A 23,571-nucleotide genomic window follows, 5' to 3' on the forward strand; every position below is an offset into this window, starting at 1 on the left:
AATTCCATCCGATCGATACTTATTACGTGAGAGAGAATCTGGAAGTGTTCGCGAACGAAGAAAGGGGAAGTTCAATAACCATCCACAGGTGTCAGCATGATCGATTCTAGTTAACCTTCTTGAAATACGCATGCCAAGGCTGAACATGCGCCAATTTCGTCTAAAAACCGACTCTGTACAGGTTGCGTGACCATGTTCTGACATTTCAAACCATCTCTTTCTCTTCGGCTTCAAGCTGGCACCAGTAAAAATAGTCATTTCCAGGCTGCGGACGTCAGTATATCACGGGTTAAGTCGGATACTGGGCATAATGAAGGAGAGAATCCCTATTTGCTGGCGACATTTTACAAGGTGAGCGTGCTAAAGAGGAGTATGACGAACTAGATCCACAAGGCTTCATGCAGGATCTCTCTTGGGCGGCTGAGGTCATAGCTTGGCTGCGGTTGAAACATCCGATATACTGAAAGCCTACTTCTAATACGAACGTTCGTTGATGAGACTTATTGGGCGGATATGCTGTTGAGACCCACCTAAACCTATGGAGTAAGTGGAGAAGTACGACCCAGCCAATGAAAAACCCTTATTGTCCCATTCATCCCATAACAGCTACAATTTAGTCCTGGAGGAATTGCCTATCTTGAGTAAAAGGCGCCACATAAAGTATCTGCATTTGGCAATGTCATCTTCATACAGTTATACATTTCTATAGCGAGTTAAAATTAGAGCGATGTTAGTAGTCGGAACCCACAACCGCGAAAATAATTGCCAATCATAGAATCACTCCCCTTTGGCGTTCTATATCGAATAGTAGACCAGCACTAACACCCAAGAAATCGTCATCTTATTGTCATGATGTCTAGAACGGTTAGATGTTGATGTGTTATAATTATACATGGCTTGCTGAAGACATGTATGCCAACAAATTTAAGTACCACATACGTAGTCTAACGTACTAGAGCAAATTAATATCTTGTGAATTAAATTTCGAATGCTCTAGACTATCTGTGAAGGTCTAGTGTGAGATTCCGCGCTTTATAAATAAGCCTATGCTTTCCTCTTGTTGTCTTGACCTTGCATGCATCTTAGTTCTAGCAGTGATCAATACCTAATCTTCTTGGACCTCATATAAAACCAGACCACATACATCAAATATGAAGGCTGCCCCGGTGCCAACTCTTATTTCCGCTTTACTGTTGGGTTTGGGCACCACCAAAGCGCAAAGTACAGCTCATATTACTTTTATTGGCGCAGGTGGTGCTCAGTTCACCAGAGATATCCCAACAAGTGGGAACCTTGTTGATATCTGTTAGTTATTTCCTTTAAATGCTCGGGTGTATAATTGCTGACAGTACTAGCTGATCCTCTAAGTGTCTCTCAAATATCTTCCAGTACTGCAGGCGTCGCGTGCACTTTCAATGGAATCGACCATGGGATTACTACTCTTACTGAGCCCGGGACTGTTGACGTTGGACCTCCTCAGACCCAGTTACAGGGAGCCTGTCGCGTTGGAACAGTCCCTCCAAGTCACCCAATTCAACCGCAGCCTTCAGGCGGCCAAGTATTAATTACTTTTATTGGGGCTGCAAACGCGCAGTTTGACCAATCCTTCCCCACCAATGGGGCCAACACTCCAATCAGTACGTATAAATTATAGCTCTGAAGATTGGACACTACTGATAAATAAATTAGCCAACCCCCTGAGTATCTCTCATATTATGTCAAACACTGGTGGCGTTCGGTGCACGTTTAATGGAAAGGATCATAGCATTACTAGTTTAGACGGCGCTGAAACCGTTGATGTTGGCCCTCCTCAGGCTCAAGTGTCTGGTGAATGTCGCGCTGTCTAGGAGGGGGATTCACAAGTGATAAAGTCCTCAATTACGCTAATGTGCTGGTTGCTTTAATAGGATTTATCAGTTGTTTTAATACTCTTGAATGTATGTGCGATTATCAACATGCTCTGTGATGGGATCGAGGAGGGACTAAAAATGTGGTTGATGTTCTTATGCAGTTCAAGACATTCATTTATACAACTTCTTTTAGGTATTATTTAATTGATTCCCATCTCCAACCCATTCAGCCGAGTTTTGAGGGGCGTTCTGTGCCTCTGGGAGGAATGTAGTCTGTTACTGCCCAAACTTTTGAGGGAAGTATTGGAGATTTGCGAGGATGGAAAATCCATAGCAAGGCATCTCACCTTTTCACCTGTAAGGTGGCGTAGAATACTTACTACAGCAAGGGTTATGAAGGCGATTTCTAAAGGCACGCGGATGTAATCCCCAATCTTTCAACAAGCTACAGTGTGAAATGCGGCAGCATGGCTAGTCTGGTTTACGTAAGTATCAAAACGTGTACTTCTCTAGGAAAATTGCACGCTCACTGGGAACTGCAAATTATGAGGCTTGGATCTATGAACTTTAATTTTCAGTATGACGGCATGGACGAGACGGAGTTGTTGCACGTGGTCTGGGGTTAGTCCTGTTTGTCATGATTTTGTTTACTTCGGCGTGGCCGTCGCCCACACACACCTTCCTCTTCATTTCCTCTCTATACTTAGGATCCTATTCAAATAGGTTCATGAAATCGAATTCTGTTTTAAATGACTGGCTATCACATTAAGAAGCTCGAAGACTGGTAGAGATTTGCTGTCTGAGACCATCACAAGTCTTGACGTCATCCCGCTGGATATGGAAATGAGGAGCATCTGAAGAAATTGACAAAAGCAAAGGCTAGCAATGAAGACTTATTATGTGCCGCTTTCTTTCCCATCTAAACACCTTATGCGAAGATCAGTCACAAGCGTCGCCAGCCTCGACTATCCGACGCAACATAAGGAAGACTATGGCAAAATGCCATTCTCAAACCATTAGGTGGCTAATAAGTGGCGTCTAGCTTTAGCTCTGATGTTTCGCAGCGATGTAGGTCTTATTATGTTGTATTCCCTTTCCGAAGAATTACCAACAATCTAGGGTTATTCCAATGGCGCAATCGCGCTGCTTATAGTAGCGAATTTCTTGATGCTAACAGCATTTGCTTTCGTGGTTGCGAGGTTATTTAGCCGCTATTTCATCATACGTTCACTAGCCCTAGACGACTTATTTGCGTCCCTCGCTCTGATCACTTCTACCGCCACTATAGTATGTATCAGTATAGGTACATAAGCAGGTGCCCATCATGCAAGACATGGAGTTAAATATCCCCAGGTGTAAAATATGGTACCGGAAAACACGAATCAGATGTCGATGTCAACAAGGATGTACTGGGAAAGGTATGAGACTTACACTCCAAGCGCTTCGTATAGGGTGCAGGGCCATGGCTAAATGTTAGCACAAGATTCAACTGGCCACTCAAATTCTTTACACAACGACAAGCGGACTCATTAAGCTCACAATTCTGTTACTGTATCTCCGATTGTTCCCAGGACTTCATGTCTGGATCTTGAGTACGATAGGATTCATCGCTGTAATGTGCATCGCATTTATTTTTGCAGCCATATTCCAGTGCAACAAAGTGGGAAGCTTTTGGGTCACAGGCAATGAAGCAGAGTCTAATTGTGTCAATACTCTAATTCTCTGGTGTGATCTCGCAGTCGCTTACCTCGTGACCAACATTTGGATTTTTGCTTTACCTCTCCCAACGCTAGCGGGTTCGTCCATCCTTTGGAACTTCAGCACCCCTGGACCTGTACCTCCGGCATTTTTACTTACAAACTTAGGTCTTCACCTATCTCGAGGCAAGAAGCTCATGGCTATAGCTTTGCTCTGTTCTGCAGGATTTGTGTAAGCTAATTGCAGCCCTAACAATCCTAAGACATGCAGCCGGCAATTACTCATGAGTTCTACAGCACAGTGGTCGCGGCAGTCGTAAGACTCTACTATGTGATTGTGCTCCACAAAGGCGATGATCCTTCCCGTGACAGTGTGCCAATTCATATGTGCTCAGCCGTGGAGATAAATGTTGCACTGATCGCGTGTAGCATACCTCCATTGCGGAGCGCATATCCATTGGTCATAGATCGGCGGCGGTTATGGCGGACAAGATTTTATCCCTTTGGGTGAACAGGCAATGTAGTTTAATATTGGTATGTACAATATATGTACTTTAGGGAAAGCGGATAATGGTCTACGATCTAGAAATTAGTGAGAATCGATCCTGCTTTGGACACTCAACAAAATATCAAAATGTGGACGATAGCCAGAGCTCAGAAAATAAGGTAAAACCAGGATGATAAGGAACGAAGCCGTAGAGGAATAATTGAAATCTATAAAATAGCGTAACCCCATTGTGCACCCATTGGGGCGAAAAGTTGGTAGGCTATTGTTTTACGCTTGGATCGGTTGGCGAAGTGGTACCGGTACCTCTACCTAGGTGATTTTTTGGTGACAACCGAATAAATTACATTTGGGTGGTGACTTTCTCTTAAGGGACTATACCAATGTGATGATCATGCAGATATACAGAAACTCGTTCGTCACGGTTTGATTAAAGTCAACGGCAATACCATCAAAAGGACGAACCACCTTGTCCACCTTCACCTGCTAGGGAATATTTAATTGTAATTTTGTCAGTATTAAAAATTCCGGTCCCGAAACTCCGACAAACACTACGTAGATAATGCAGTCCCACAGCAGTTTTAATTTCAGAAACCTAATGGGGATATACTCAGCCATACGCAGTACGCAGACAAGACAATCAGAGTGGGTAACGGGCTTTTGCTGAAACGCTTAATGTCCGAAACTACGTTACTTCTTGATGCAGGGAATAAATAATAATAAACTTTAAACCCATGATAAATCACCAGGGCTGAATTAATTATTTTAGCCGGACTCACACTGTAACTACGCTAGGGTAAATCTCACACACTTCTGGAGAACTGGATAAATAACCCATACTATTTCTTGACAGTCGTGGTATGATCTGCATCGCTCCTGCTCCTTTTCACGCGGATCTAATTCCTACGCAATCTATGATATCCTAATGTATTAGCCGTAGGTTATAAATATGTGGCGTAGACCATTTATCCGAGGGCTCCATATTCTGCTCATCAAAGTCATCGCAGATTTATTCCAAGTCTCTGAAGACTCGAGGTTAAATTATCACATATCAGAATGAAGGCCATCAACATCCTCACGCTTGCCATAACTGCTGCCGCGCAGGAGCTCTGCGACCAGTATGCGACTTCCTCCAGCGGCGCATATACAGTTAACAACAACATGTGGGGGATGGACTCTGGATCCGGATCCCAGTGCACGTACGTCGACGGCACCTCTGGTGACGGTGTTGCGTGGCACACCACCTGGAATTGGTCCGGGGGCGACAGCTCAGTCAAAAGCTTCCCGAATTCCGGCGTAAACCTCGACAAGAAGCTCGTTAGCGAGATCTCGAGCATTCCAAGCTCGGCGGCATGGGGCTATGACAACACAGATATTAGGGCGGATGTTGCGTACGATCTCTTCACCGCGGCCAACATCGACCATGTCACCTATAGCGGCGACTATGAGCTCATGATCTGGTGCGTACCCACGCTCCGTCTAGTAGGATATCTTTTCTCACCATAATTCATAGGCTCGCTCGGTACGGTGATATTGCACCGATCGGCTCCCAGGTGGGCACCGCCGATGTGGGAGGGTCTACCTGGGAACTGTGGAACGGCATGAATGGCGACATGAACGTGTATAGCTTTGTTGCCTCAGAGCCCATAGGGTCCTTCAATACGGACGTCAAGGATTTCTTTGCGCATTTGACCGACAATTACTCTTTCCCTGCGAGCTCTCAATATCTGATCAGTACGTACCCATGCATGTTTCGCGTAACTGGTATTAGGTATCTAGGATATCTATACTAACCAAACGCAGACTTGCAATTCGGAACTGAACCCTTCACCGGCGGTGAAACTACATTCACTGTTTCGAAGTGGTCTGCAAGTGTGGCATAAATAGTATTATAAACGGAATCGGGGAAGCTGTGAACATTCTGGATTATCTTTGGCTACATTCCATAGCGCATACTGTCCTATCATGTCCTTACATAAGAGATATTGAAGCCCTATGTATTTCTAACAGATGTTGCTGGGTTCTCGGATCGTGAATGAACAAGGTGTGCATGCCGTTTAGTTGGGTAGTAGGAACATACATGGCTAGCGATATAGCTGGAGAAACGCAATTTATGGCATATTGAGACAAACAGAGTTGCAACGACGCCATCGTAAAAGGCAACAAATAGTCTGTTTTGTGCTAATAAATGTTATTTGGTTGCTCGTCCGACTCTGGTCAACGATTCTTTCTATCCTTTTGCGTTAGGCGCACCTTTAGCGCTTCGCTTAAAAACCCACAAGCATCGATCTCACGTTGCGGAGCAAATACGAGGTACTAATACTAGCCCAACGAGCCCAACATGCTTCGCCTCTGAATGACTCACATGGCGTCGGTTGATAGGCCCGGCGGGATGAAAGCCAAGTCGCTAAAAATCCGCAGGGTTCAACTAAGGACCACTTTTTTTCAAGAGACCTCTGCTACGGCCAATCCGCCGAGATTTCGTACAGTACTTGGCACGCTTAGCTTAAGGCTGACTTGACTATATTGGAGGACCTAGGTTTGCGGCTTAAAGGGAAGAATGGGGTCCAAAATCGTTCGTGCCCTGCCCCATGAGACCATTAAAGCCGGAGTTGTCCCTTGGTTTCTTGGTATTGGCGACATCATATTTTCATATCCTTTCTAAGAACATTGCACTACGCGGTCTTTAAGTACCTGCTGAAGAAAGAGCTACAATACGAAATGCGCCTCTCATCTGTTCTGGTCCCAGCCCTCGGGGCCTTGGCTACAGCACAGAGCACCACTGTTGTCAGCATCTTCGAAGCTTTCGCCGAGAATCCCTACCTCACTGTCTCAACTTACACCAGCCTTGCGGGAAGCGTGATGGGCATCAATGCCGAAGCAACAACATACCAGGTCGCCTGCATGGATGGGGCGGCCAAATCGGAGTGCAGTATTGACCAACCTTACACTGTCATCGCTGGCCCAACCACGGTCAGCTTCTCTCAGACTATTCCAATCGACGTTTACGGTGCTACTGCGACCGCAACTCAGGATGTCGCATGTTCGTTCACCCACAGCTCCGAATCTGCCAAGTGCACCATCACCGCAGGTGTCGCCTCTGGCGATATCTCCACAACTGTGAGCAGCACCAAGAGCTTTGCGACCGACGAAGTTTTCTATAATCCGGTCACTGTCACCGGTGGGCTTTCGCTTTTCAACTCCCCCAAGGCAACTGAGGTTCCTGATGCCGCTGCTGGCCCCAACAGACCTCTGGTCACCGCTGCTCCGCTGGGTGCTGCCGTTGCCCTCGCAGCTGGCGCTTTTCTCTAAGCGTATCCTGTATAGTGTGGGGATACTTAAAATTTCGAGGAGGAAGATGAAAGGAAAGCTGGTATACTGACTCTCGGTTGCGATATATAATATTACGGACTGAATTTCTGATGTTTCCATGTCAACAAATTGATATAATCCGCTTCGTCAAGCTTTTGGCGCGCTAGACCTCTTTTACATTGCAGAGCATTTGTCATAGACGTATCAGCGATAATAGAATATCAGCCTAACATGTAATAATAAAGCTCAGTCCGAAAGTGTATCACTTCTCTCTTCTGTTTACTGTCAGACAGAATAGCGAGATTCTCGTCGGTGCTGGCCGGTACACAGAAGCTCGAGTCTATTCAGAAAATGAGACCCATAGAAGTAATCGCAGACTTCATCTACGACATATGGATATATCGTCGTGTTTTCCATTTTTGGGATAGCATATAAAAAGGAGTGGAAAATATCAAAATAACAGTTACAAGACCGTATAATAGGCTCGAAGAGAAGCATCCTGGCAACCTTAACTACTATAAAGGCAAGATTTCCCATTTGATTCCTTGCTGCCCCTAACTCCTTAGAGTTTTGCTTCAACCTTGCGATGAAGAGCGGCTTTGATCAGACCGTTCGGGGCCGACTGTGGCAAGTATACTTCCGCATCCTTGCCGGTATTTTGAAGTCCCTTATGCCAACTAAGATCTGCGACCCGTGGTGTCAGCAGTCAGCAACCAACCGTTTGTCATAGCAGTGAGAAATCACTTACCGATCTCTATGTAATGTTTGTTAGGCCAAGAATACTCCACGCTATCGGCAAATGGGACGATATCCAAAAATCTCTCTGCCATCTTGTAAAGAGTACCTTGCGCACTCATGCTATTATCCTTTGCAAAGACCCCAAAAGTTGCCTCTCTTGCAGCGGTAAAACCGGCATCAAAGCAGGAGGAATGTGCCTCAACCTCCTGAGGCGTGGAAAATGGTCTCCAGGTCCATTTGATGTCTACATTGCTGCTCAAAACCCGGTCCTTAGTTTCTGGCAGGGTCGTGTACGCGTCCTTGATATAACCCCAGAACTCGGACCCAGTGCTCTTCAGAACACTAAGGCTAGCGGCCGAGGTGATCGTAATGCCTCCACCCCGCACGACATCCACCTGGACATTACGCGTCATGGAACCGTCCTCGAAGAAAGAGTGCGGGTGGGGCTTCCCGTCCACCGTCATTCGGGACCAGGTGACAGCATCAATGTTGATGTTGGCTTTATGGATATGGCCATATTCCTTGATAAAGTGCTGGCCAAGAATGGAGCCGAATAGCTCCGGAGGTGTTGCAGGACATTTCTTTGCGACGATGTAGACGGTGTTCTTAATTGCGTCCGTCGTCACAAGGACACTGTTATCTTCCCGGGTGTAGCTAGAAGTTACATATGATATTAGTTTCCCTAATGTTGATATATTTTAGTATGTGGACTCACGAGGTGTCTATGTCTCCCTCCAGAAGCACACAAACGGTCATCTCACAAACATCTTGAACGCCCGTTGTCTTGTCACGAGATACCTTGTATACCCGGACGTTGTCCTTGCCGTAGCGTGCATCTCCAAGGTGGTACATTATGTAGATGACGGGTTATTTCTTTTGGAAGACTAATTATGTGTTTCTGGATGTGGTAGGGTCGTATATGGATGTTCCAGGTGATGAGCTACACAAGCGACTCTTCGTCCTATTTATACCCTTCAAACTGGTATATTCTCACACGCATAAGCCCGAAGCCCGGTGTTTGGGCGTCGGATGGCTCCGAATGCCGTCTGATTTGATTGACTGGGACGCTGCTATCTCTTACTTGAAAAAGGATCATCGTTGATACATGATAGGTTAGATTGATACGGTCGTGAATCCCATGTGGTGCATACGCGGCAATCCTACATTGTTACCCAACATTATCGCAATATGCAAAAAAATTCGTTATCATTCATGTAGCAGTTCTTTTATCTTGCTACATATATAGGTGGTATCTGTTCTCCGCATGTGTACCTGGACGGGATTCAAGCTGTTCGCAATTTATTCGCAATTCAACATTACTGAAGGCTTTTTCCGGGACTCAACGTCCCCATTTTTTCAACAGGTAACTAAAAAAAAAAATAATAATAATCCAGAAACTGTTCCTTTCAACCCTATGCCAATTTGGCGGTCTGTACTCCAGTGCAGATTATATACGCTTGCACATGAAGCCATCAAAGTATGCAGTGACTTGGTCTAGCCGGTCTAACGCGGTGACCAAGCCAATGTATCCATCGGGCCTAACCACAGCCAATGCACCACTTTCCTCTGGTACACCCAGGGACTTGTGTCCTAAACCGCCAGCATCTTTGTATACCCGCATCAACCAGTGGGTGGAGAAAGGTGCCGGGAGATCTTCCAGGATGATGTCCAGATGATCTGAAGTGTGAATGACAAATACATCAATCAGGTAATTCCTATTTACTCTGGGTATAGGATCGGTCTTGATATCTTCATGCCGGAAACGCTCCATGAAACTCAGAGGGAGGGAGTTGAACAAGTGGAGGGGGGACCGATGTGAGTTCAAGGCCTCCCCAAGAGCTTGGAGCGTTGGAGACATGAGCTGCCTTCCCGCAAAGACAAAAAGGTGGAATCTGCCGTTAGACGGCATGACATCCACAAGATTATAATGGTTGCCGTCAATGTGTCGTACCAGATCAATGGGAAGCAGACGTTTTCCCGGCGTTAGTGGCTCCACCGCATGATCGTCAATCTGGGTCCCGAGAGCTGGATCCACAAGAAGGCTGGGCGGGTACTTATATCCACAACCGCTGGTGAACCCATGACCTTCTTCCCACGTCTCGCGCAGGTTCTGGCTGTCGACGTCTTCGGTCTGCCCGAACTGACGAGCAAATCGCGCATCGAATTCAACCAGCTGCTGCGCGATTTGAAGTCGCTCAATCTCGTAAGTGTGAAGCAGATCAGTGCTCGCAAGTCCCTTGAGCACAAGCGCCAGCTTCCAGGTCAGGTTGTATGCATCACAGATGCTGACGTTCATCCCTTGACCAGCTTTGGGACTGTGGGTGTGGCATGCATCACCGAGGAGGAACACGCGCCTGTATTCATCGTGGAAGTGCTGGACAACACGTTGAGTAACATGGTATTGACTGATCCACACAATTTCAGTGATGTCCGCCTTGTAGGGGTGCATGACATTGTTGATGTGCGACTGGACAAACTGGGTCAATTTGTACGCGCCACTTTCCTTCAGGCCAACGTGTGATTTTTGATCTTTGGCCCCGCTAAGCATAGCTTTACTTTTCTCGTCAACTTGCAAGAAAATCCGAAGGCCCTCGTCCTTACGGGGAATAAGCATGCAACCACCCTGGGGGGTGCGAATGGCACAGCGACGTCGATAGTCGGGAAAGTTTGTATCAAGATACACGTCCGCGACTGCCCACACATCTTCTCCGCCTTGAGAGGATGACTGAATTCCGGTCACCTTGCGGGTTGCACTTCTAGCACCGTCGGTTCCCAGAATGTACTTAGTCAACCATGCCTCTACACCCCCAGTCGCATTGTTCTTTATGTAGGCAGTCAGCGGCCATTGGTGGTCATCGACGTTGTATTTATAGTCGATCAGCTCCATAAACCGATGAACCTTTTGGCCTTTAGATGCCAGGAAGGCCTCATAGGTATCCTCAGTAAGGCCCTGATCCGTGTTGAAAAGGTACTGGTAAGGGGTAGCTTAAACCGTCACGTTGGATGTTAGCTATGATCTGAGACAAGAATCTAGCCACTCACGATGTACGACCTCGGAACCGACATAGGTTCGGACCAGATTTCCCACATTAGCCCTGTTCCAGAAAGAGGTTTCGGTCAACCTGTGTCCCTTGCCGTCCAGGGTGTGGAGTAGATCCATTGTTTGAAGGATCTCCTGCGTCCGGGGTTGGAAAGCTGGGTAGATGAGAGAAGATTAGCAACTGAGCTTCCATACTGCCAGGTACGATTCTTTTTGCATACCACTTGCGTGGCCCGTTTGGGTCCTTGTCGGACGCTTGTCAATTAGACAAAAGTTCATGTCATACCGCAGTAGGGTAGCTGCTGCCATGCACCCGGCTGGCCCAGCACCAACGATGAGAACATCTGTGCGTCGGGTTTGGAAGGTTCCCGCCGGGGCAAGCATGGGCAGAGTTCTGATAGTCATGGTGAAATTCTGGGGGAAAGGCTATTGCTAACGCACGTTTCAGGAAAAGAATGACAGAGCAGTCCTTATACAGTGTTCAGAATATTGCCTTCAACAGCACTCTCAACAGGCTCTTTATACAGGTCTCACACTACAAGCCTTCCTCTCGGACCAGAGCGCCTTTACGAATGTACCTCCTCCGACCCACAGACATGTTGGTGACCATTCTAGCCGAAATGCCTCGTGTTGGTCCAGGAAGGATTCACTGGCGTGATGATGCCCATGACTAGTTTGTACGAGGTGCGATGTTTGCTTATGACAGGATTTTGGAGAAGCACTCGGCAGGTAAGTCTTGCTTTTTGAAAGACATGCAGATGCAAGTCATAACGGGTATATCTTTGTGGCCTGCAACGATTGAAACATTGCATACCGTCCTGTGATGAAAGTAGCCATTACCTTAGGAGATCATGGATGTCTATACATGTGGCGGTTAGCCATCTCATGCTCGGCTATGTCTATGAAACATGCAGGGACCCTCGATGCGCAAGTCACAGTAGTGCTTATTACTTCAAATACGACACAGTATTCCCTTAATATGATACCCTGCTTGATAAAAGTATATGATCGCTTAGTAGCGAATGGCACATCTGTCGTATTTGCTAGTCCACGATGGTCTAGAAGGAAGGAAGATCTGTCTGAAGAATGTGTGGATGTGACCATCTCGCAATAGCGACTAACTCTCGGACCCCGGCCCAACAGAGCAGTAGGGCATTGAATATACTCTACGTATTTTGCACCCTGTTAAAACTTAGCCGTAAAGAGCTCGGATGAAGGGCCGTATAAGCCTACTTGATCCACTATGCTAAGTTTGCTAAGCCTGCTGAGGAATGGTGGGGCTGCACATAAGCGTTTATGTCTCCAAGACTTAATTCGATCTGCAGTTAAGGCGTCGAGGCCCAGGCGGTCCGTACCGCTCAAGAAAGTGGAGCATATGAGAATGGGAGGCATTGATATCTGTATATTAGGAGCAGATGATTCCAATACATAGATCAGGGGAGGGAATATGATGTTCGGAAAAGAGAACCAGAGTAGTAAAGTAGTTTCCATCCATAAACGAGGAAGTCGGCTATGGCACTTTGAAAGGCGCATCGTATAAATTTCTACTAAACTTTGAATATTATCTGATTGAAGAGCCATTCATTGCTGTCGGTCATAATCCGTGATCTCTCCGTGACCATCTGATCTGAGTACCACTACGATGACATGCAGGTGGCGGTCCCGAGACGGCCAGACCATTCCTTCAGATGGGAGAGTCATTCGCGATTGGGGGTCGCAAAATAGTGCCATAATTCGCTCTTTATATGCAGATCTCGGAGGTTGCCGCAAACGTTAATATATCCAACGCCCTACAGAGCACGTACTACTAGCGGGGAGCTCCGCCTACTCGCCCCCATCGGAACCCACCGCATATACCACGCGGATAAGGATGCCGATTACACTACACAGACTACTAGTGCAAGATCGGGGCCAAGATAGCTAATCTTATCGTCAAATGAGGAACTACCATCAACATCATGATGCTCGTATACTGACTGGACTGTCGATCTGTCAGCCATGCATGACGCGGCACAGCTTCTTGAAGGATTCCTCGGTGCTCGCCGCTAGAAGTTGCACTTCTCACTTGTCTGATATTTCCTAGGGCAGGCAAGGACACAGCACTATCTTAACTAGGCGTACACTGTATATGCAATTCTCCTATGAATCTGACATCTTTCCCAAGGGGTTGAAAGCGGAGCGGACCGCTCCATATGTTCTTGTCAGGTTAACGCCGCGTATTTGGCAGCTAGGTCGATTCTTTACGTACGCCCAACGGCTACATTTATACGCGCTATTCTATTATATATTCCTACTGGATCCTCTGTTTCAATCAATGCGAGAACAAGCAATTACACTGACAACAACGTGATGTCCGATAACGGGGACTCTGCCACTCGGGGTCATCCTGAACCGGAAAGAAACGAGAAACATGATTTCCAAGCCCAGAAAGCCAAGGCGTCTGCCAATGATGCATCTACAATTCCGAATGGTGGGTTGAAAGCTTGGCTCCAAGTGTTTGGAACTTTCTTTATATTTTTCAACACATGGTAAGTGGATACCCAGAGATAGTACATCATATAACGATTCTAGGGGAATTCTGAATACCTTTGGCGCATACCAAACGTACTACGAGACCGGCGCTCTTTTTGTCTCAACTTCATCCAACATCTCCTGGATAGGCTCCGTCCAGTCTTCCCTATTGTTGATCGTCGGTCTAGCAACAGGTCCTCTATATGATGCAGGTTACTTTTACACGTTACTGGGCAGCGGATCATTCTTGATAGTCTTTGGCCAGATGATGATCAGTATCAGTCATGAGTACTATCAAGCTCTTCTGGCTCAGGGCTTCTGCATCGGCATTGGTGTCGGCCTCATTTTCATACCTGGGGTCGCTGTCCTTTCCACGTACTTCAGCACGAAGCTAGCCCTCGCGAACGGCATAGCAGCTGCCGGAAGTGGACTCGGTGAGTCACCGCAGACGACGATATACTCGATAAGCTAACAAATGGCATCTGTGCAGGGGGCATACTATATCCGATAGTTTTCCATAGACTATGCGATCGAATTGGATTTGGCTGGACGACGAGAGCCATTGGACTCATCATATTCGTCACGCTATTCATACCATTGCTTGTGTTCCGGATCCGAGTGGCCCCTGCCAGCAAGAGGAAGCTGATCGACCTGTCGGCATTCGCTGAACCGGCCTACATCTGGTTCGTGCTAGGAGGCACACTGACCTTCGTGTCGCTTAACATACCCTTCTTCTACATCCAGTACTTTTCGATCCAGCAGGATATTGCCTCGGGAGAGCTTGCGTTTTATCTCCTTTCGATCATCACCACCGGCTCCGTGTTTGGTCGTGTGTTCCCGAACTTCTTCGCGAATCGGATCGGCCCCTTCAACATCATTTCGGCATGCACCATCATCTGCGGTGGTCTCATGTTTGCGCTGATCAACCTGTCAAGTCTGGCCGGGATCATCATCATTGCATTGTTTTATGGTTTCTTTTCGGGGGCGTTTGTTTCCTTGCCACCTACATGTTTTGTGAAGCTTTCTCCTGACAGGGGTCTTATCGGGACGCGAATGGGGATGGGCTATGCGGTCATGGCCATCGGCAACCTAATTGGGACTCCGTCGGCTGGCTCCATCCTCGGCGACAGAGGATTCAATGCAATGTGGGTGTTTGGAGGCGTGATGTCCATTGCGGGCGGCGTTGCCATGATGATGAGTCGGAATGTCCAGGGGCAGTGGAAGCCACTTGCCAGACTGTAGCTGCATGCAGGATGCAGTGTGTCCAGGAGAAGGTGCTGCAGCACTATGCCATGATGAAACGTGTAAAAGTTGATAATGTGGCAAAATAATACACTGATCGCTTATCAGGATATAACCTACATAAAAGTTTCGCGCGCTCCGACGCCTACATACATTTAGAGTTGGACGTAGTTGAATAGAGTCGAGCCCTTTGGTCCAGATCTGTTGCATTGGTCACCTTACATATTAGGGTAATTCCGAACCGCTCTTGTTATGAAAGTCTTAAGCAGGTTTTCACCAGGAGGGACAGGCTACCCTGTTCCGTCGCTTCCGCCCAGTATATCAAGGAATTCATATTTTAGCCAGAGAAAGCTCCAATCGTGAAAGAAACTATTGATACAACCTCCTTTCATGATGGCCAACACTTCCCCATCCACGCTCGTAGACGGAGCATGCAACGATATCAAAAAAGGCAGAAGCATGTATGCACCACAACCTGTCAAGCTTCTTCACACCTCTTCCGGGGTAGATTCTCCTGCTTCTCCTGCTGAGGAAATCACTAAGCCGCAAATCCAGATGCTGCTTGGGGAATTCCTGGAAAAAGTGCACGTCAGCCCTCTTGACAAGCAAAAGCCATCTTCAGGCCTCGCCGAGACGATCTATTCTCGTGTTGGACCTGTTACTCCAGGCCACTCGTTGGCCTATGCTGTCTCCAAGGTTGGAGCTCTGGTGGCCAACTACTTCTATCCGCTGCATAGTGACCGCGCGAAATTCCTGATTGGGCTCTATACGGCTTTATATCTGGTGCTAGACGACGTGGGCCCGGCAATGGTCCCGGACATTGCCCGATTTCGGCAGCGACTGTTGCAGCCTAATAGAGACCAACCCGAAATATTCGACCTATTGGCCACGGTCATGGAGGGGTTTGACCGCGAGTTTTCCACCCCGTGCGCAAACAAGCTGTTCGTCAGCGTCATCAACTCGCTCTCCAGCCTGGAGATCGAATACGATCGCTCGGCTTCCTTCACAGCGAAGGCTTCGCCCTCGTTTCCGAAATATTTCCGCAACATGAACGGCAGTTCGGAGGCGTACGTCTTCTTTCTCTTGCCGGGAGAGCTATACAGCATGCAGCGTATGAAGCTCCTGCTGCAAGGAGTTCCCGAATTGCTCGACATCACGGATGAAATCAATGATCTCTTCTCATTCTATAAGGAGTCTATTGTGGGCACTGAATCGGATACTTTTGTCTACCAGAAATCGCGGGTCGATGGAATATCGGTCAGGCAGACACTGCAAACACTGTGTAACAGCATCTTGCGCCGGAGGAGTCTTATCTGGCGGATATTCGAGGATGATCCATTGCTGCAGTCCCTAGCGTCGGAGTACGTATTGGGTCAGGTCCAATTCTATCTCTCATGTGAGCGATATCGCCTTTCGGATTTGGATTGGGGCAACTGAGGGTCTTTGGCCGAGAGCTTGTTGGGCCACGATATCACTGAGCAAGTCTTCTTTCTCGCGAATCAGTGCATTGTGCTGTGGCCCTGGAGTACTCGTACACTGGGGTTAGGAAGTAAAAGCAATGGCGTTGCGGAGCCGGTTGTAGCAGTTATTCTGATAACGCCAATTTGCAGGAGTTATATTGGGTTCAAGGGCGATTGGCTAACAAGGATATGGCATACTTAGGTACAGCAATCGGAGTTGGGGGCACTAAACCGTTTAATATGTGAAACAGTCGAAAGTTTCCCAATAATTCATGTATACCTTCTTCCATAACTACCACCCTATGTCCATTTAAAGCACTCATACAGGATCTACTTACAACTTCAAATCCCGCGGATCCTTAAACACCACATCGTCCAACCACCAGGCCAGAATCTCATTCACCTGCTGGGGCTTCTCCCAGAGTGCCCAATGCGCCGTATCGACCTGCTTAAAGGCCAGATGAGGGATAGCCTTCATCATTCCCTTGCCCAGATGCGGCGGAAGGGCCGCATCACGGAGGGCCTGAATGAACAAGACAGGGCAGGAGATTCGACGGTCCAGGATGGGGAGCTCATCGTGGAAATTGACCTCACGGGTGCGATACCAGTTGACTTGACAGCGTTAGCGCCGGCGCACGCCGCAGAGGGAATAATACGTACAGGGGCCGTGAAGACCGTTGCGCGCGAATTCTTCCGCGTAGTAGTCGAGTTCCTAGCCTGTTAGTCTCCTGCGCGATACCAACTCGCCAGTGCCAGCCGACGAAGGAAGAAAGCAACCTACCTCGTCGGTCAACAACCGTGACGGTCGCACCTGGAACATCTTATCCAGGAGCACGCCGTCGTGCACGCTGAAGGCAACCTCGCCGGATCCTGTGCGGCCGCCGTACAACGTCGACAGGAACAGCTTCATCTCGTCCTTGGAGCGGAGTTTCTCCAGCTCCCCGCGCACGAATTGCACCTGGTAGCCGAAGTGCGGGGTAATGGTGGCGACCATCTGCTCGATGGGCATGTAGGTCTTGATCGGGGCGGCGTAGGGCACGCACACGGTGAAGACGTGGGTGACGAGGTCGGGATGCCAGAGGGCGATGCGGTAGGCGAGAAATGCGCCCCTGCGTGGTGTACCGTCAGCGCTACGGGTGAGAGAGGGGGGGGGGGGGGGGGGGGGGTTAGTTAGACGGTGCCGATGATGCAGACGTACCAGTCGTGGCCGCCGACGATGATCTTCGGCGCGCCGAGCTGCGCGGCCAGTTCCTTGATGTCGTCGGCGCAGCTTTTGTTGGAATACGGTTCGACGGCGTACGGGGCGTCCTGGCGGTGGTGAGTGGGGAGAGATCGATGCGCCAGCCGGGTGCACGTACGGTCTGTCCATATCCCAGACAGTCAGGAGCGACAACGCGGAGGCCCTTGTTCCTCAGCATGGGAATTTGGTACCGCCATGCCATGGAGAGGTCGGGGAAGCCGTGGATCTGGGGCGTCAGTAGGGTACCATGTTGGTCGGACTGGGGACGTACCAGAAAGATGGTGGCAGTGTATTTTCCCGATTCGGGGACGCTGTACAGGTAGCCTGATCGATTAGATCTGGTAGACAGAGTTGGATATAGCTGGCTGGCAGCCAGCCGAGGTCCCGCATACTGTAGGTCTTGCCATTGACGCGGGCAGAGCGGCGTTCAACTCTGGGATCGCCGCGTACGTTGATCTTATCGACGCCGGACATGGTGAAGCCCGGAGGTGGAAGATTATGTGTCTAGGATGGTTGGTGCTCTAGAGGTTGCGAAAGTCGATCAGGCGAGTCCGTCTGCGTTTATACAATTAGGCCGCATCACGTGAAACCGACGTCAACTGCGCGCTCACCTTCGTGCCCAAGAGCGAGCAAGGCCAAAAGTACGGAGCGAACAAAAGCAGGGTGTTTACGGCGGACAGCTGGATTTAATCGACGTCAAACATGGTATCTATAAAACTTGCAGGGTGATGGTGGTGCTCCGAGCCTCGGCCCTCGTTAATGCAGGCAGCTTCTCCTCACCATCACTAATCAATCCGCGTTTGCAAGAACAGCCAAAAAGCCCTCCCTACGTTGGTATCAATATTCCACCGTGTCCTCCTGATCCTCCACCACCTCGCCGCCATCGTCATCCGCGCGGTGCTCATCTGTCGGGTCAGGGGCGACGACCGCATCATGGCTCTCGTTAGTAGGCGCATCATCAGTCCGGGCTTCTTGGCCTCTGTCATTTAGGTTAGTGTCAGCACCCACCGTGTCCGAAGCAGCAGGAGCAGCAGTAGCACCCGGGGTTTCCGTGGCAGGCGCCGTCTCGTCAGGCTGCTTCTCAGGGTCCTGCGGTGGGTATCGCGTTTCGAACTCGGCGGCTTCGCGGGCAATCGTCGCTTCAGCTTGGTCGATCTGGTCACGGATGGTGTCTTCGTCTCCCGGACGGAGCTGCCATGGTTTGTAGTACTGGACAAGGGTTAGCACGCTCGCGGAGAGGCCAACAGTAACCGACGTACCAATACGGGCTCTGATTTCGTCTTGAGGAAGCGGGCCATTGCTAGTAAATTTGCATGTCGCGTGCGCATCTAGACTGCCGGTCAGTCGCGGTCCCAGCAAACAGCACGGATCGTAGTCGCGGATGGCATACGGATTCCTCATCGTAAGCCCTCTGGGCCTTCCTGCGGACGGCGGCGCGCTCCTCACGCCGCTTCCGCGTCAACTCGCCGTACTCCTCATCCTGCAGCTTCAATTTGTCCTGCTGTCGTCGCTCGATGTCGGCCCGTCGCTTCTGCGCTGCCGAGCTCGAGCTCTGCGACAGCGTCCCGAGAAGAGCGCCGAATAGGCGACGACCGCGTTTGCGTTCCTCGTCGCGACCGCCTGCCGGACGACTGGGCCGGTCCGCGGCCGCGTCGGCGTCGACGGAGCGTTTGCGGTCCGGGGATTGCGCCGGATCTGGGTCGGTGTTGCGGGGGGCCTTCGGGGAGCTGAGACGGCGGCGTTTGCTGTCGGGCTCTGGGTGATCTGTAATGGAGGAGTTCCGTCGCTTGGAGGCGTCTGGCGATGGTTGATCGGGGATTGCGACGGCGGATGCGAGGGATCTGTAGCGGTTAGCGGAGGGTGCTGGGAGGGGTGAAGATGTGGCGTACCCGTCTGCCATTGTGCGTGTAATCGACAGCGTTCGAGATAGATAGACACAGATATCAAATGGAGGAGAAGTGGGAGGGGGCGTGACGCGAAGCTGTACAGCGTACCGAATGTTTTCTGTTCGGCGGGCGGAGATGCACAGACCACGTGAGGCGGAATCTCGAGCTTCTTTGCCGCCGCTTCTCTTCTTCTTCTTCTTCTTCTTCTCTTCCCACAATCCTCTCTCCTCACCACTCTACTTCATCCCGACTTACCCCTCTTCGTCATGTCTCGCCATCACCCCGATCTCGTCATGTGTCGCAAACAACCCGGCATCTCCATCGGCCGTCTCTGCGACAAATGCGACGGCAAATGCCCCGTGTGCGATTCCTACGTGCGTCCCACGACGCTGGTGCGCATCTGCGACGAGTGCTCGTTCGGTAACTACCAGAACAAATGCGTCGTGTGCGGTGGCGAGGGCATCAGCGACGCCTTCTACTGTTTCGAGTGTACGCGGCTGGAGAAGGACCGCGACGGGTGTCCGAAAATCATCAACCTGGGCAGTTCGCGAACAGATCTGTTCTACCAGAAGAAGAGTTTTCGAAATCATTGATGGCCGGTCTGTCACGCCGGCAGGGAGGACGCTGTACGCGGGGGGTGGGTGTTGGTTGTGGGGTGGGAGCAGGCCTGACAATATGGGAGGGAAGGATATGGGACTGGAATGTTGGAACGGGAACTGGAACTACAGCGATGCATTTCTAATCAGACCGACTGCTCCTCCTCCTTCTCACCATCATCTACCGTCCCGGTCGACGGGGCTTGGCGAATCCACGACGCAGACCGTTGTCCTGGGGCGGATGCACCTCCTCGTGCAGTCTGTCGGCGGAGATCTCGTCCGGCGCTGACGCCTCAATCTACGCATCGTTAGCGGCCTTCCCCCCTCATCGGACATATCGGACCTACCTTCTTGGACACCTTGACGCCCTGCCCCTGAGCCAGCTCGAGGGCCGACATGCGGGAGCTCGCATACAGCATACGCTCCTTGATCGATGACCCAGACGGACACGTGTACACGAAGATGACCGCCTCCGACCCGGGATAGTGGTAGAAGGTGTAGCGGGGCGAGGCGCCCGAGATGTGGTCCTGGACGGCGGACGGCTCGACGCCGGACTCGGCCGCCGCAAGCGTGAGCGTCTCCCGGGGGATATCAATGGCCTGTATGTACATACGTTAGCTCGATGCAATACTACCAACATCTCCTTCCCCCCTCCCTGAATAGGACAAGCATACCAACTGTACCAACGCGCCCTCCTGCAGCTCGCTCAGCGCCGTCTGGGCCGCCTCCTCCACGGGCATCGACACATGCATGCCCGACCCGGTGCTGGGGCCGAACCCTCCGCCGCCAGCGCCGCCACCACCGCGACGGAATGAGCCTCCGATGCCAATGTCACGGCCCGGGGTCCCGCTGCGGGCTTCTTCCTCGGCGCGACGGACAGCCTCGAGCTCGCGCTCCTTCTCGCCCATCAGCTCCTCGCGCTGGGCGCCGTTCGTCTCGGCCTCGCGTTCGCGCCAGGCGTCCTCGGTCAGCACCTCATCCTCCTCTGTGGCGAAGATGGTAGTGGCGAACTTTTCGGTGCCGAGCTCGCGCACGAGGGTCGAGCGCGTCGAGGCGAAGAGGGTCTTGGCGCGGACGGCGGCATTGGAGGGGATGTAGGTGAGGGCGACGAGGGTGGACGAGCCAGAGCCAGGGCTGGAGTCGGCGGGGCGGCGCAGGAGCAGGTAGATGGGGGTTTTGGGCTGCAGCACGGTGGAGAGCTGGGCCAGCGAGGGGTAGAAGGCGTTCGGGGCGACGAAGCCGATGGAGGGGAGAGGCGTCAGACTCTCGGCGGTGATGGTGACGGGTAGACAGAAGAGCGATTGATCGGAGGAGAAGGCGTTGAAGGCATCGTGGAGGTCGGAGGAGACTGAACCGTTAGAGAGGGATCCGTGGACGGGGCGATGATGGAACGATACCTGAGATTCCGGACTGCATGTTGGCGTGAGTTGCGAGTTGGTGGGATGTTGATGTGAACTTATTAGGGGGGGAGGCTTAGTCACCCTACGGTACTAGTTAACTACTGTACGAAGTAACTACAGCAGGTAATGCATATGCATACTCTACTTGTACTCTACCTCCAGCACGTTCAAATCTATCAAATGGTATAAACACTATATACAGTACATTCCAATCCAGCCAAAATCATATATACGGATCATGCAGATCGCATCGAAAACGCCACCATGCTCATGGTATATCAAATGCTTGCGCCAACACGCAGCGGCTATTCCGACTCAACCAGAAACTTTGAACTTTCCCCCCCTCCCGCTTACTCCTGATACTTGCCGCCGTTGACCAAGCTCCAGTTGGACGCCTCCAGCTTGCCCTTGAGGAACTCGTACACGGTGAAGGTGACGGCCTGGCCGGGGGCCACCCGCATCACGCGCGGGGTGATACCCTTGTAGAAGGCGCGGGCGCCCTCCTGCTTGAACATGTCCTTGGCGATGACCAGGATGCGGGTGACGGCCGACTGGCCGGGCTCGGCGCGGGTCTTCTGGAGGCGGGTCTTGATGGTGTCGATGGGGGCGTTGGAGAAGGGGCCCACGGCACCGGAGATGAGACCGATGACGGTGGTCTGGTACGAGGGGAGCTGCGTGTTGCTGTACTCGGGCTGGTAGCGCTGCAGGGCGGCCTTGAGCTCGGTGTAGGCGGTGAAGTTGGCCGCCTGGTTGGTCCCCTGCCGGAGGGCCGTCAGCGACACTCCCCGGTACAGGGCGCTGAAGCCCTCCTCGCGGATGACGGTGAAGAGCGCGTGCGGCGCGCTCCGGTACTTGGGGGCGTCGAGCGGATCCGCCAGACTGTGATGCTGGGCCTGCAGACGGATCTTGACGACTTCCATGGGGTTCACCACGGCGACGGCCTCGGTGACACCGGCGGCCAGACCAGCTGGGGCTGTTAGTTGCGGCCTTCCGAAGTAGAGAGAGGGAGGAACGTACCCAGGAAAGTGGCCTTGCTGGTGACATGGCCGGTCTCCTTGTCGGCCAGGAGCTGCTTGTACTGCTCGTAGGAGGTGAACCGGATGGCCATCTTGGGGATGATCCCACCCAGGACGGCCCCGAGACCCTTGTACAGACCGAGAGCGGTCTCCTTCTTCACGATGTCGACACCGGTAGCCACGAAACCGCGCGGCTTCATCCCGGGGGCCCTGGCCCGTCGGGACAGCTGCATGCGCACCTTGATGGTGTCAAGCGGGTGACAGACGAGCGCTTCCATCATACCAGCACCACCGCCGGCGATCAAGTTGACCGCAGGCGAGGCGGGCTTCTTGCCGTTCTGCTGCTTGGACATTGTGGCGATTGGGGGGGAGCTGGGCAGGAAGGGAAGGAGAGGAGAGTAAAGGAGAAGAGGGTGAAAGGAAGAGGACGAGGAGGGAAAAAGAAATCCACAGGCGACTCAATTCCGCGGAAGCAATGGTCCCAGAGGGAAAAGTGACGATATCGGACGTTCACAGGAGTGCGCAGAGTCCGGGGAGATACGGAAGTATGAGCGACCACGATCCTCGGCACGAGGGGGATTTCAGAGGGCCAGCACGAAGAATTCTGGAGAAATAAATGAATTCTCGGGAATGAGGATCACGGCTCGGTTCCAGTGGCGGCTTTTGCTGGGGATTTGGGACCGGGTAACCGTGGAGTAGAGACGGGGAAGCGGAGATGGACGAGCGGAAGTACGTCGACTCGAAGAGGAGTCGTCGAGGAGGACAGAAGCTATAGGTGCTGCATCTACTTGATAGACGCCGTACGGCATATTTATATTATCATTCTCCCCACGGTGTGAGATCCGAGGCATCCCCAGATATCTGATCCTGCGTCATTCTAGCGACTCCGTAACTATATGATATCCGGAGAAGGATTCTGCAGCTCCCCAGGTATCCGACAGCTACACCACCGCCCAGCTACTATCTCTACCTTGCTCTCCGTACATTCTCTGTCTCTCTAGCATATTTAAAACATCTCGTATTCTAATAAATTATCCATCTTCTCCATCCTCTGCATGTCCTCATCCATCACATGTGA

At 50.9% G+C, this 23,571-nt stretch overlaps 13 protein-coding genes across 13 annotated transcripts; 7 read left to right on the plus strand and 6 right to left on the minus strand.

Annotated features, from left to right (window-relative positions):
- Positions 1 to 1,151: 1,151 nt before the first annotated feature.
- Positions 1,152 to 1,847, plus strand: BDV59DRAFT_193822 (uncharacterized protein; the record flags this gene model as incomplete). The annotated part of the gene is made up of 3 exons (XM_073692294.1): positions 1,152 to 1,305; positions 1,356 to 1,637; positions 1,690 to 1,847. The coding sequence occupies 3 exons, from the start codon at positions 1,152 to 1,154 to the stop codon at positions 1,845 to 1,847; spliced, it is 594 nt and encodes a 197-aa protein (XP_073547071.1).
- Positions 1,848 to 2,317: 470 nt separating this feature from the next.
- On the plus strand, positions 2,318 to 4,064 carry BDV59DRAFT_208629 (uncharacterized protein; the record flags this gene model as incomplete). Its single annotated transcript, XM_073695239.1, has 5 exons — positions 2,318 to 2,335; positions 2,970 to 3,137; positions 3,334 to 3,646; positions 3,716 to 3,779; positions 3,845 to 4,064. The coding sequence occupies 5 exons, from the start codon at positions 2,318 to 2,320 to the stop codon at positions 4,056 to 4,058; spliced, it is 777 nt and encodes a 258-aa protein (XP_073547072.1). The 3' UTR covers positions 4,059 to 4,064.
- Positions 4,065 to 5,045: 981 nt separating this feature from the next.
- On the plus strand, positions 5,046 to 6,099 carry BDV59DRAFT_55727 (glycoside hydrolase family 12 protein). Its single transcript, XM_073696626.1, has 3 exons — positions 5,046 to 5,512; positions 5,566 to 5,786; positions 5,856 to 6,099. The coding sequence occupies exons 1-3, from the start codon at positions 5,109 to 5,111 to the stop codon at positions 5,933 to 5,935; spliced, it is 705 nt and encodes a 234-aa protein (XP_073547073.1). The 5' UTR covers positions 5,046 to 5,108; the 3' UTR covers positions 5,936 to 6,099.
- Positions 6,100 to 6,773: 674 nt separating this feature from the next.
- On the plus strand, positions 6,774 to 7,364 carry BDV59DRAFT_202815 (uncharacterized protein; the record flags this gene model as incomplete). Its single annotated transcript, XM_073694133.1, has 1 exon — positions 6,774 to 7,364. The coding sequence occupies one exon, from the start codon at positions 6,774 to 6,776 to the stop codon at positions 7,362 to 7,364; it is 591 nt and encodes a 196-aa protein (XP_073547074.1).
- A 562-nt stretch (positions 7,365 to 7,926) lies between these two features.
- On the minus strand, positions 7,927 to 8,954 carry BDV59DRAFT_208631 (urate oxidase; the record flags this gene model as incomplete). Its single annotated transcript, XM_073695240.1, has 3 exons — positions 7,927 to 8,048; positions 8,113 to 8,756; positions 8,818 to 8,954. 3 exons carry the CDS (start codon positions 8,952 to 8,954, stop codon positions 7,927 to 7,929), a joined length of 903 nt encoding a protein of 300 aa, XP_073547075.1.
- A 595-nt stretch (positions 8,955 to 9,549) lies between these two features.
- Positions 9,550 to 11,547, minus strand: BDV59DRAFT_193826 (FAD binding domain-containing protein; the record flags this gene model as incomplete). The annotated part of the gene is made up of 3 exons (XM_073692295.1): positions 9,550 to 11,087; positions 11,145 to 11,297; positions 11,364 to 11,547. 3 exons carry the CDS (start codon positions 11,545 to 11,547, stop codon positions 9,550 to 9,552), a joined length of 1,875 nt encoding a protein of 624 aa, XP_073547076.1.
- A 1,577-nt stretch (positions 11,548 to 13,124) lies between these two features.
- BDV59DRAFT_180462 (major facilitator superfamily domain-containing protein) lies at positions 13,125 to 14,944 on the plus strand. Its single transcript, XM_073690065.1, has 4 exons — positions 13,125 to 13,266; positions 13,370 to 13,670; positions 13,714 to 14,087; positions 14,144 to 14,944. The coding sequence occupies exons 2-4, from the start codon at positions 13,492 to 13,494 to the stop codon at positions 14,893 to 14,895; spliced, it is 1,305 nt and encodes a 434-aa protein (XP_073547077.1). The 5' UTR covers positions 13,125 to 13,266; positions 13,370 to 13,491; the 3' UTR covers positions 14,896 to 14,944.
- Positions 14,945 to 15,372: 428 nt separating this feature from the next.
- BDV59DRAFT_55757 (uncharacterized protein) lies at positions 15,373 to 16,558 on the plus strand. The gene has a single exon (XM_073696627.1). The coding sequence runs from the start codon at positions 15,451 to 15,453 to the stop codon at positions 16,330 to 16,332; it is 882 nt and encodes a 293-aa protein (XP_073547078.1). The 5' UTR covers positions 15,373 to 15,450; the 3' UTR covers positions 16,333 to 16,558.
- On the minus strand, positions 16,559 to 18,069 carry BDV59DRAFT_208638 (alpha/beta fold hydrolase; the record flags this gene model as incomplete). The annotated part of the gene is made up of 7 exons (XM_073695241.1): positions 16,559 to 16,967; positions 17,016 to 17,067; positions 17,137 to 17,464; positions 17,554 to 17,663; positions 17,714 to 17,821; positions 17,867 to 17,919; positions 17,988 to 18,069. 7 exons carry the CDS (start codon positions 18,067 to 18,069, stop codon positions 16,690 to 16,692), a joined length of 1,011 nt encoding a protein of 336 aa, XP_073547079.1. The 3' UTR covers positions 16,559 to 16,689.
- A 363-nt stretch (positions 18,070 to 18,432) lies between these two features.
- Positions 18,433 to 19,495, minus strand: BDV59DRAFT_202821 (pinin family protein; the record flags this gene model as incomplete). The annotated part of the gene is made up of 4 exons (XM_073694134.1): positions 18,433 to 18,804; positions 18,855 to 18,923; positions 18,986 to 19,436; positions 19,485 to 19,495. 4 exons carry the CDS (start codon positions 19,493 to 19,495, stop codon positions 18,433 to 18,435), a joined length of 903 nt encoding a protein of 300 aa, XP_073547080.1.
- A 202-nt stretch (positions 19,496 to 19,697) lies between these two features.
- On the plus strand, positions 19,698 to 20,117 carry BDV59DRAFT_180466 (PHF5 family protein). The gene has a single exon (XM_073690066.1). The coding sequence runs from the start codon at positions 19,748 to 19,750 to the stop codon at positions 20,072 to 20,074; it is 327 nt and encodes a 108-aa protein (XP_073547081.1). The 5' UTR covers positions 19,698 to 19,747; the 3' UTR covers positions 20,075 to 20,117.
- Positions 20,118 to 20,125: 8 nt separating this feature from the next.
- BDV59DRAFT_180467 (twinfilin) lies at positions 20,126 to 21,602 on the minus strand. The gene is made up of 4 exons (XM_073690067.1): positions 21,475 to 21,602; positions 20,752 to 21,425; positions 20,425 to 20,676; positions 20,126 to 20,375 (listed from the first exon to the last, which is right to left on the minus strand). Exons 1-4 carry the CDS (start codon positions 21,491 to 21,493, stop codon positions 20,259 to 20,261), a joined length of 1,062 nt encoding a protein of 353 aa, XP_073547082.1. The 5' UTR covers positions 21,494 to 21,602; the 3' UTR covers positions 20,126 to 20,258.
- Positions 21,603 to 21,616: 14 nt separating this feature from the next.
- On the minus strand, positions 21,617 to 23,246 carry BDV59DRAFT_180474 (putative succinate:fumarate antiporter (Acr1)). Its single transcript, XM_073690068.1, has 2 exons — positions 22,495 to 23,246; positions 21,617 to 22,444 (listed from the first exon to the last, which is right to left on the minus strand). Exons 1-2 carry the CDS (start codon positions 22,844 to 22,846, stop codon positions 21,828 to 21,830), a joined length of 969 nt encoding a protein of 322 aa, XP_073547083.1. The 5' UTR covers positions 22,847 to 23,246; the 3' UTR covers positions 21,617 to 21,827.
- Between the last annotated feature and the right edge of the window lie 325 nt (positions 23,247 to 23,571).

This window comes from Aspergillus ambiguus (assembly GCF_047715705.1).
Source record: "Aspergillus ambiguus strain CBS 117.58 unplaced genomic scaffold BDV59scaffold_20, whole genome shotgun sequence".
Taxonomy (NCBI): domain Eukaryota; kingdom Fungi; phylum Ascomycota; class Eurotiomycetes; order Eurotiales; family Aspergillaceae; genus Aspergillus; species Aspergillus ambiguus.

Bases quoted from the DNA above. Each gene is read 5' to 3' on its own strand.
- BDV59DRAFT_55727 (XM_073696626.1), top strand. From the start codon at position 5,109: ATGAAGGCCATCAACATCCTCACGCTTGCCATAACTGCTGCCGCGCAG. The intron at 5,513-5,565 runs GTGCGTACCCAC...CATAATTCATAG, and splicing joins GACTATGAGCTCATGATCTG to GCTCGCTCGGTACGGTGATA. The intron at 5,787-5,855 runs GTACGTACCCAT...AACCAAACGCAG, and splicing joins GAGCTCTCAATATCTGATCA to ACTTGCAATTCGGAACTGAA.
- BDV59DRAFT_180462 (XM_073690065.1), top strand. From the start codon at position 13,492: ATGTCCGATAACGGGGACTCTGCCACTCGGGGTCATCCTGAACCGGAA. The intron at 13,671-13,713 runs GTAAGTGGATAC...TAACGATTCTAG, and splicing joins TTTATATTTTTCAACACATG to GGGAATTCTGAATACCTTTG. The intron at 14,088-14,143 runs GTGAGTCACCGC...GCATCTGTGCAG, and splicing joins AGCTGCCGGAAGTGGACTCG to GGGGCATACTATATCCGATA.
- BDV59DRAFT_55757 (XM_073696627.1), top strand. From the start codon at position 15,451: ATGCTGCTTGGGGAATTCCTGGAAAAAGTGCACGTCAGCCCTCTTGAC.
- BDV59DRAFT_180466 (XM_073690066.1), top strand. From the start codon at position 19,748: ATGTCTCGCCATCACCCCGATCTCGTCATGTGTCGCAAACAACCCGGC.
- BDV59DRAFT_180467 (XM_073690067.1), bottom strand. The intron at 20,677-20,751 runs GTATGCTTGTCC...ATGTACATACAG, and splicing joins AGGGCGCGTTGGTACAGTTG to GCCATTGATATCCCCCGGGA. The intron at 20,376-20,424 runs GTAGGTCCGATA...AACGATGCGTAG, and splicing joins GCGTCAAGGTGTCCAAGAAG to ATTGAGGCGTCAGCGCCGGA.
- BDV59DRAFT_180474 (XM_073690068.1), bottom strand. From the start codon at position 22,846: ATGTCCAAGCAGCAGAACGGCAAGAAGCCCGCCTCGCCTGCGGTCAAC. The intron at 22,445-22,494 runs GTACGTTCCTCC...TAACAGCCCCAG, and splicing joins CAGCAAGGCCACTTTCCTGG to CTGGTCTGGCCGCCGGTGTC.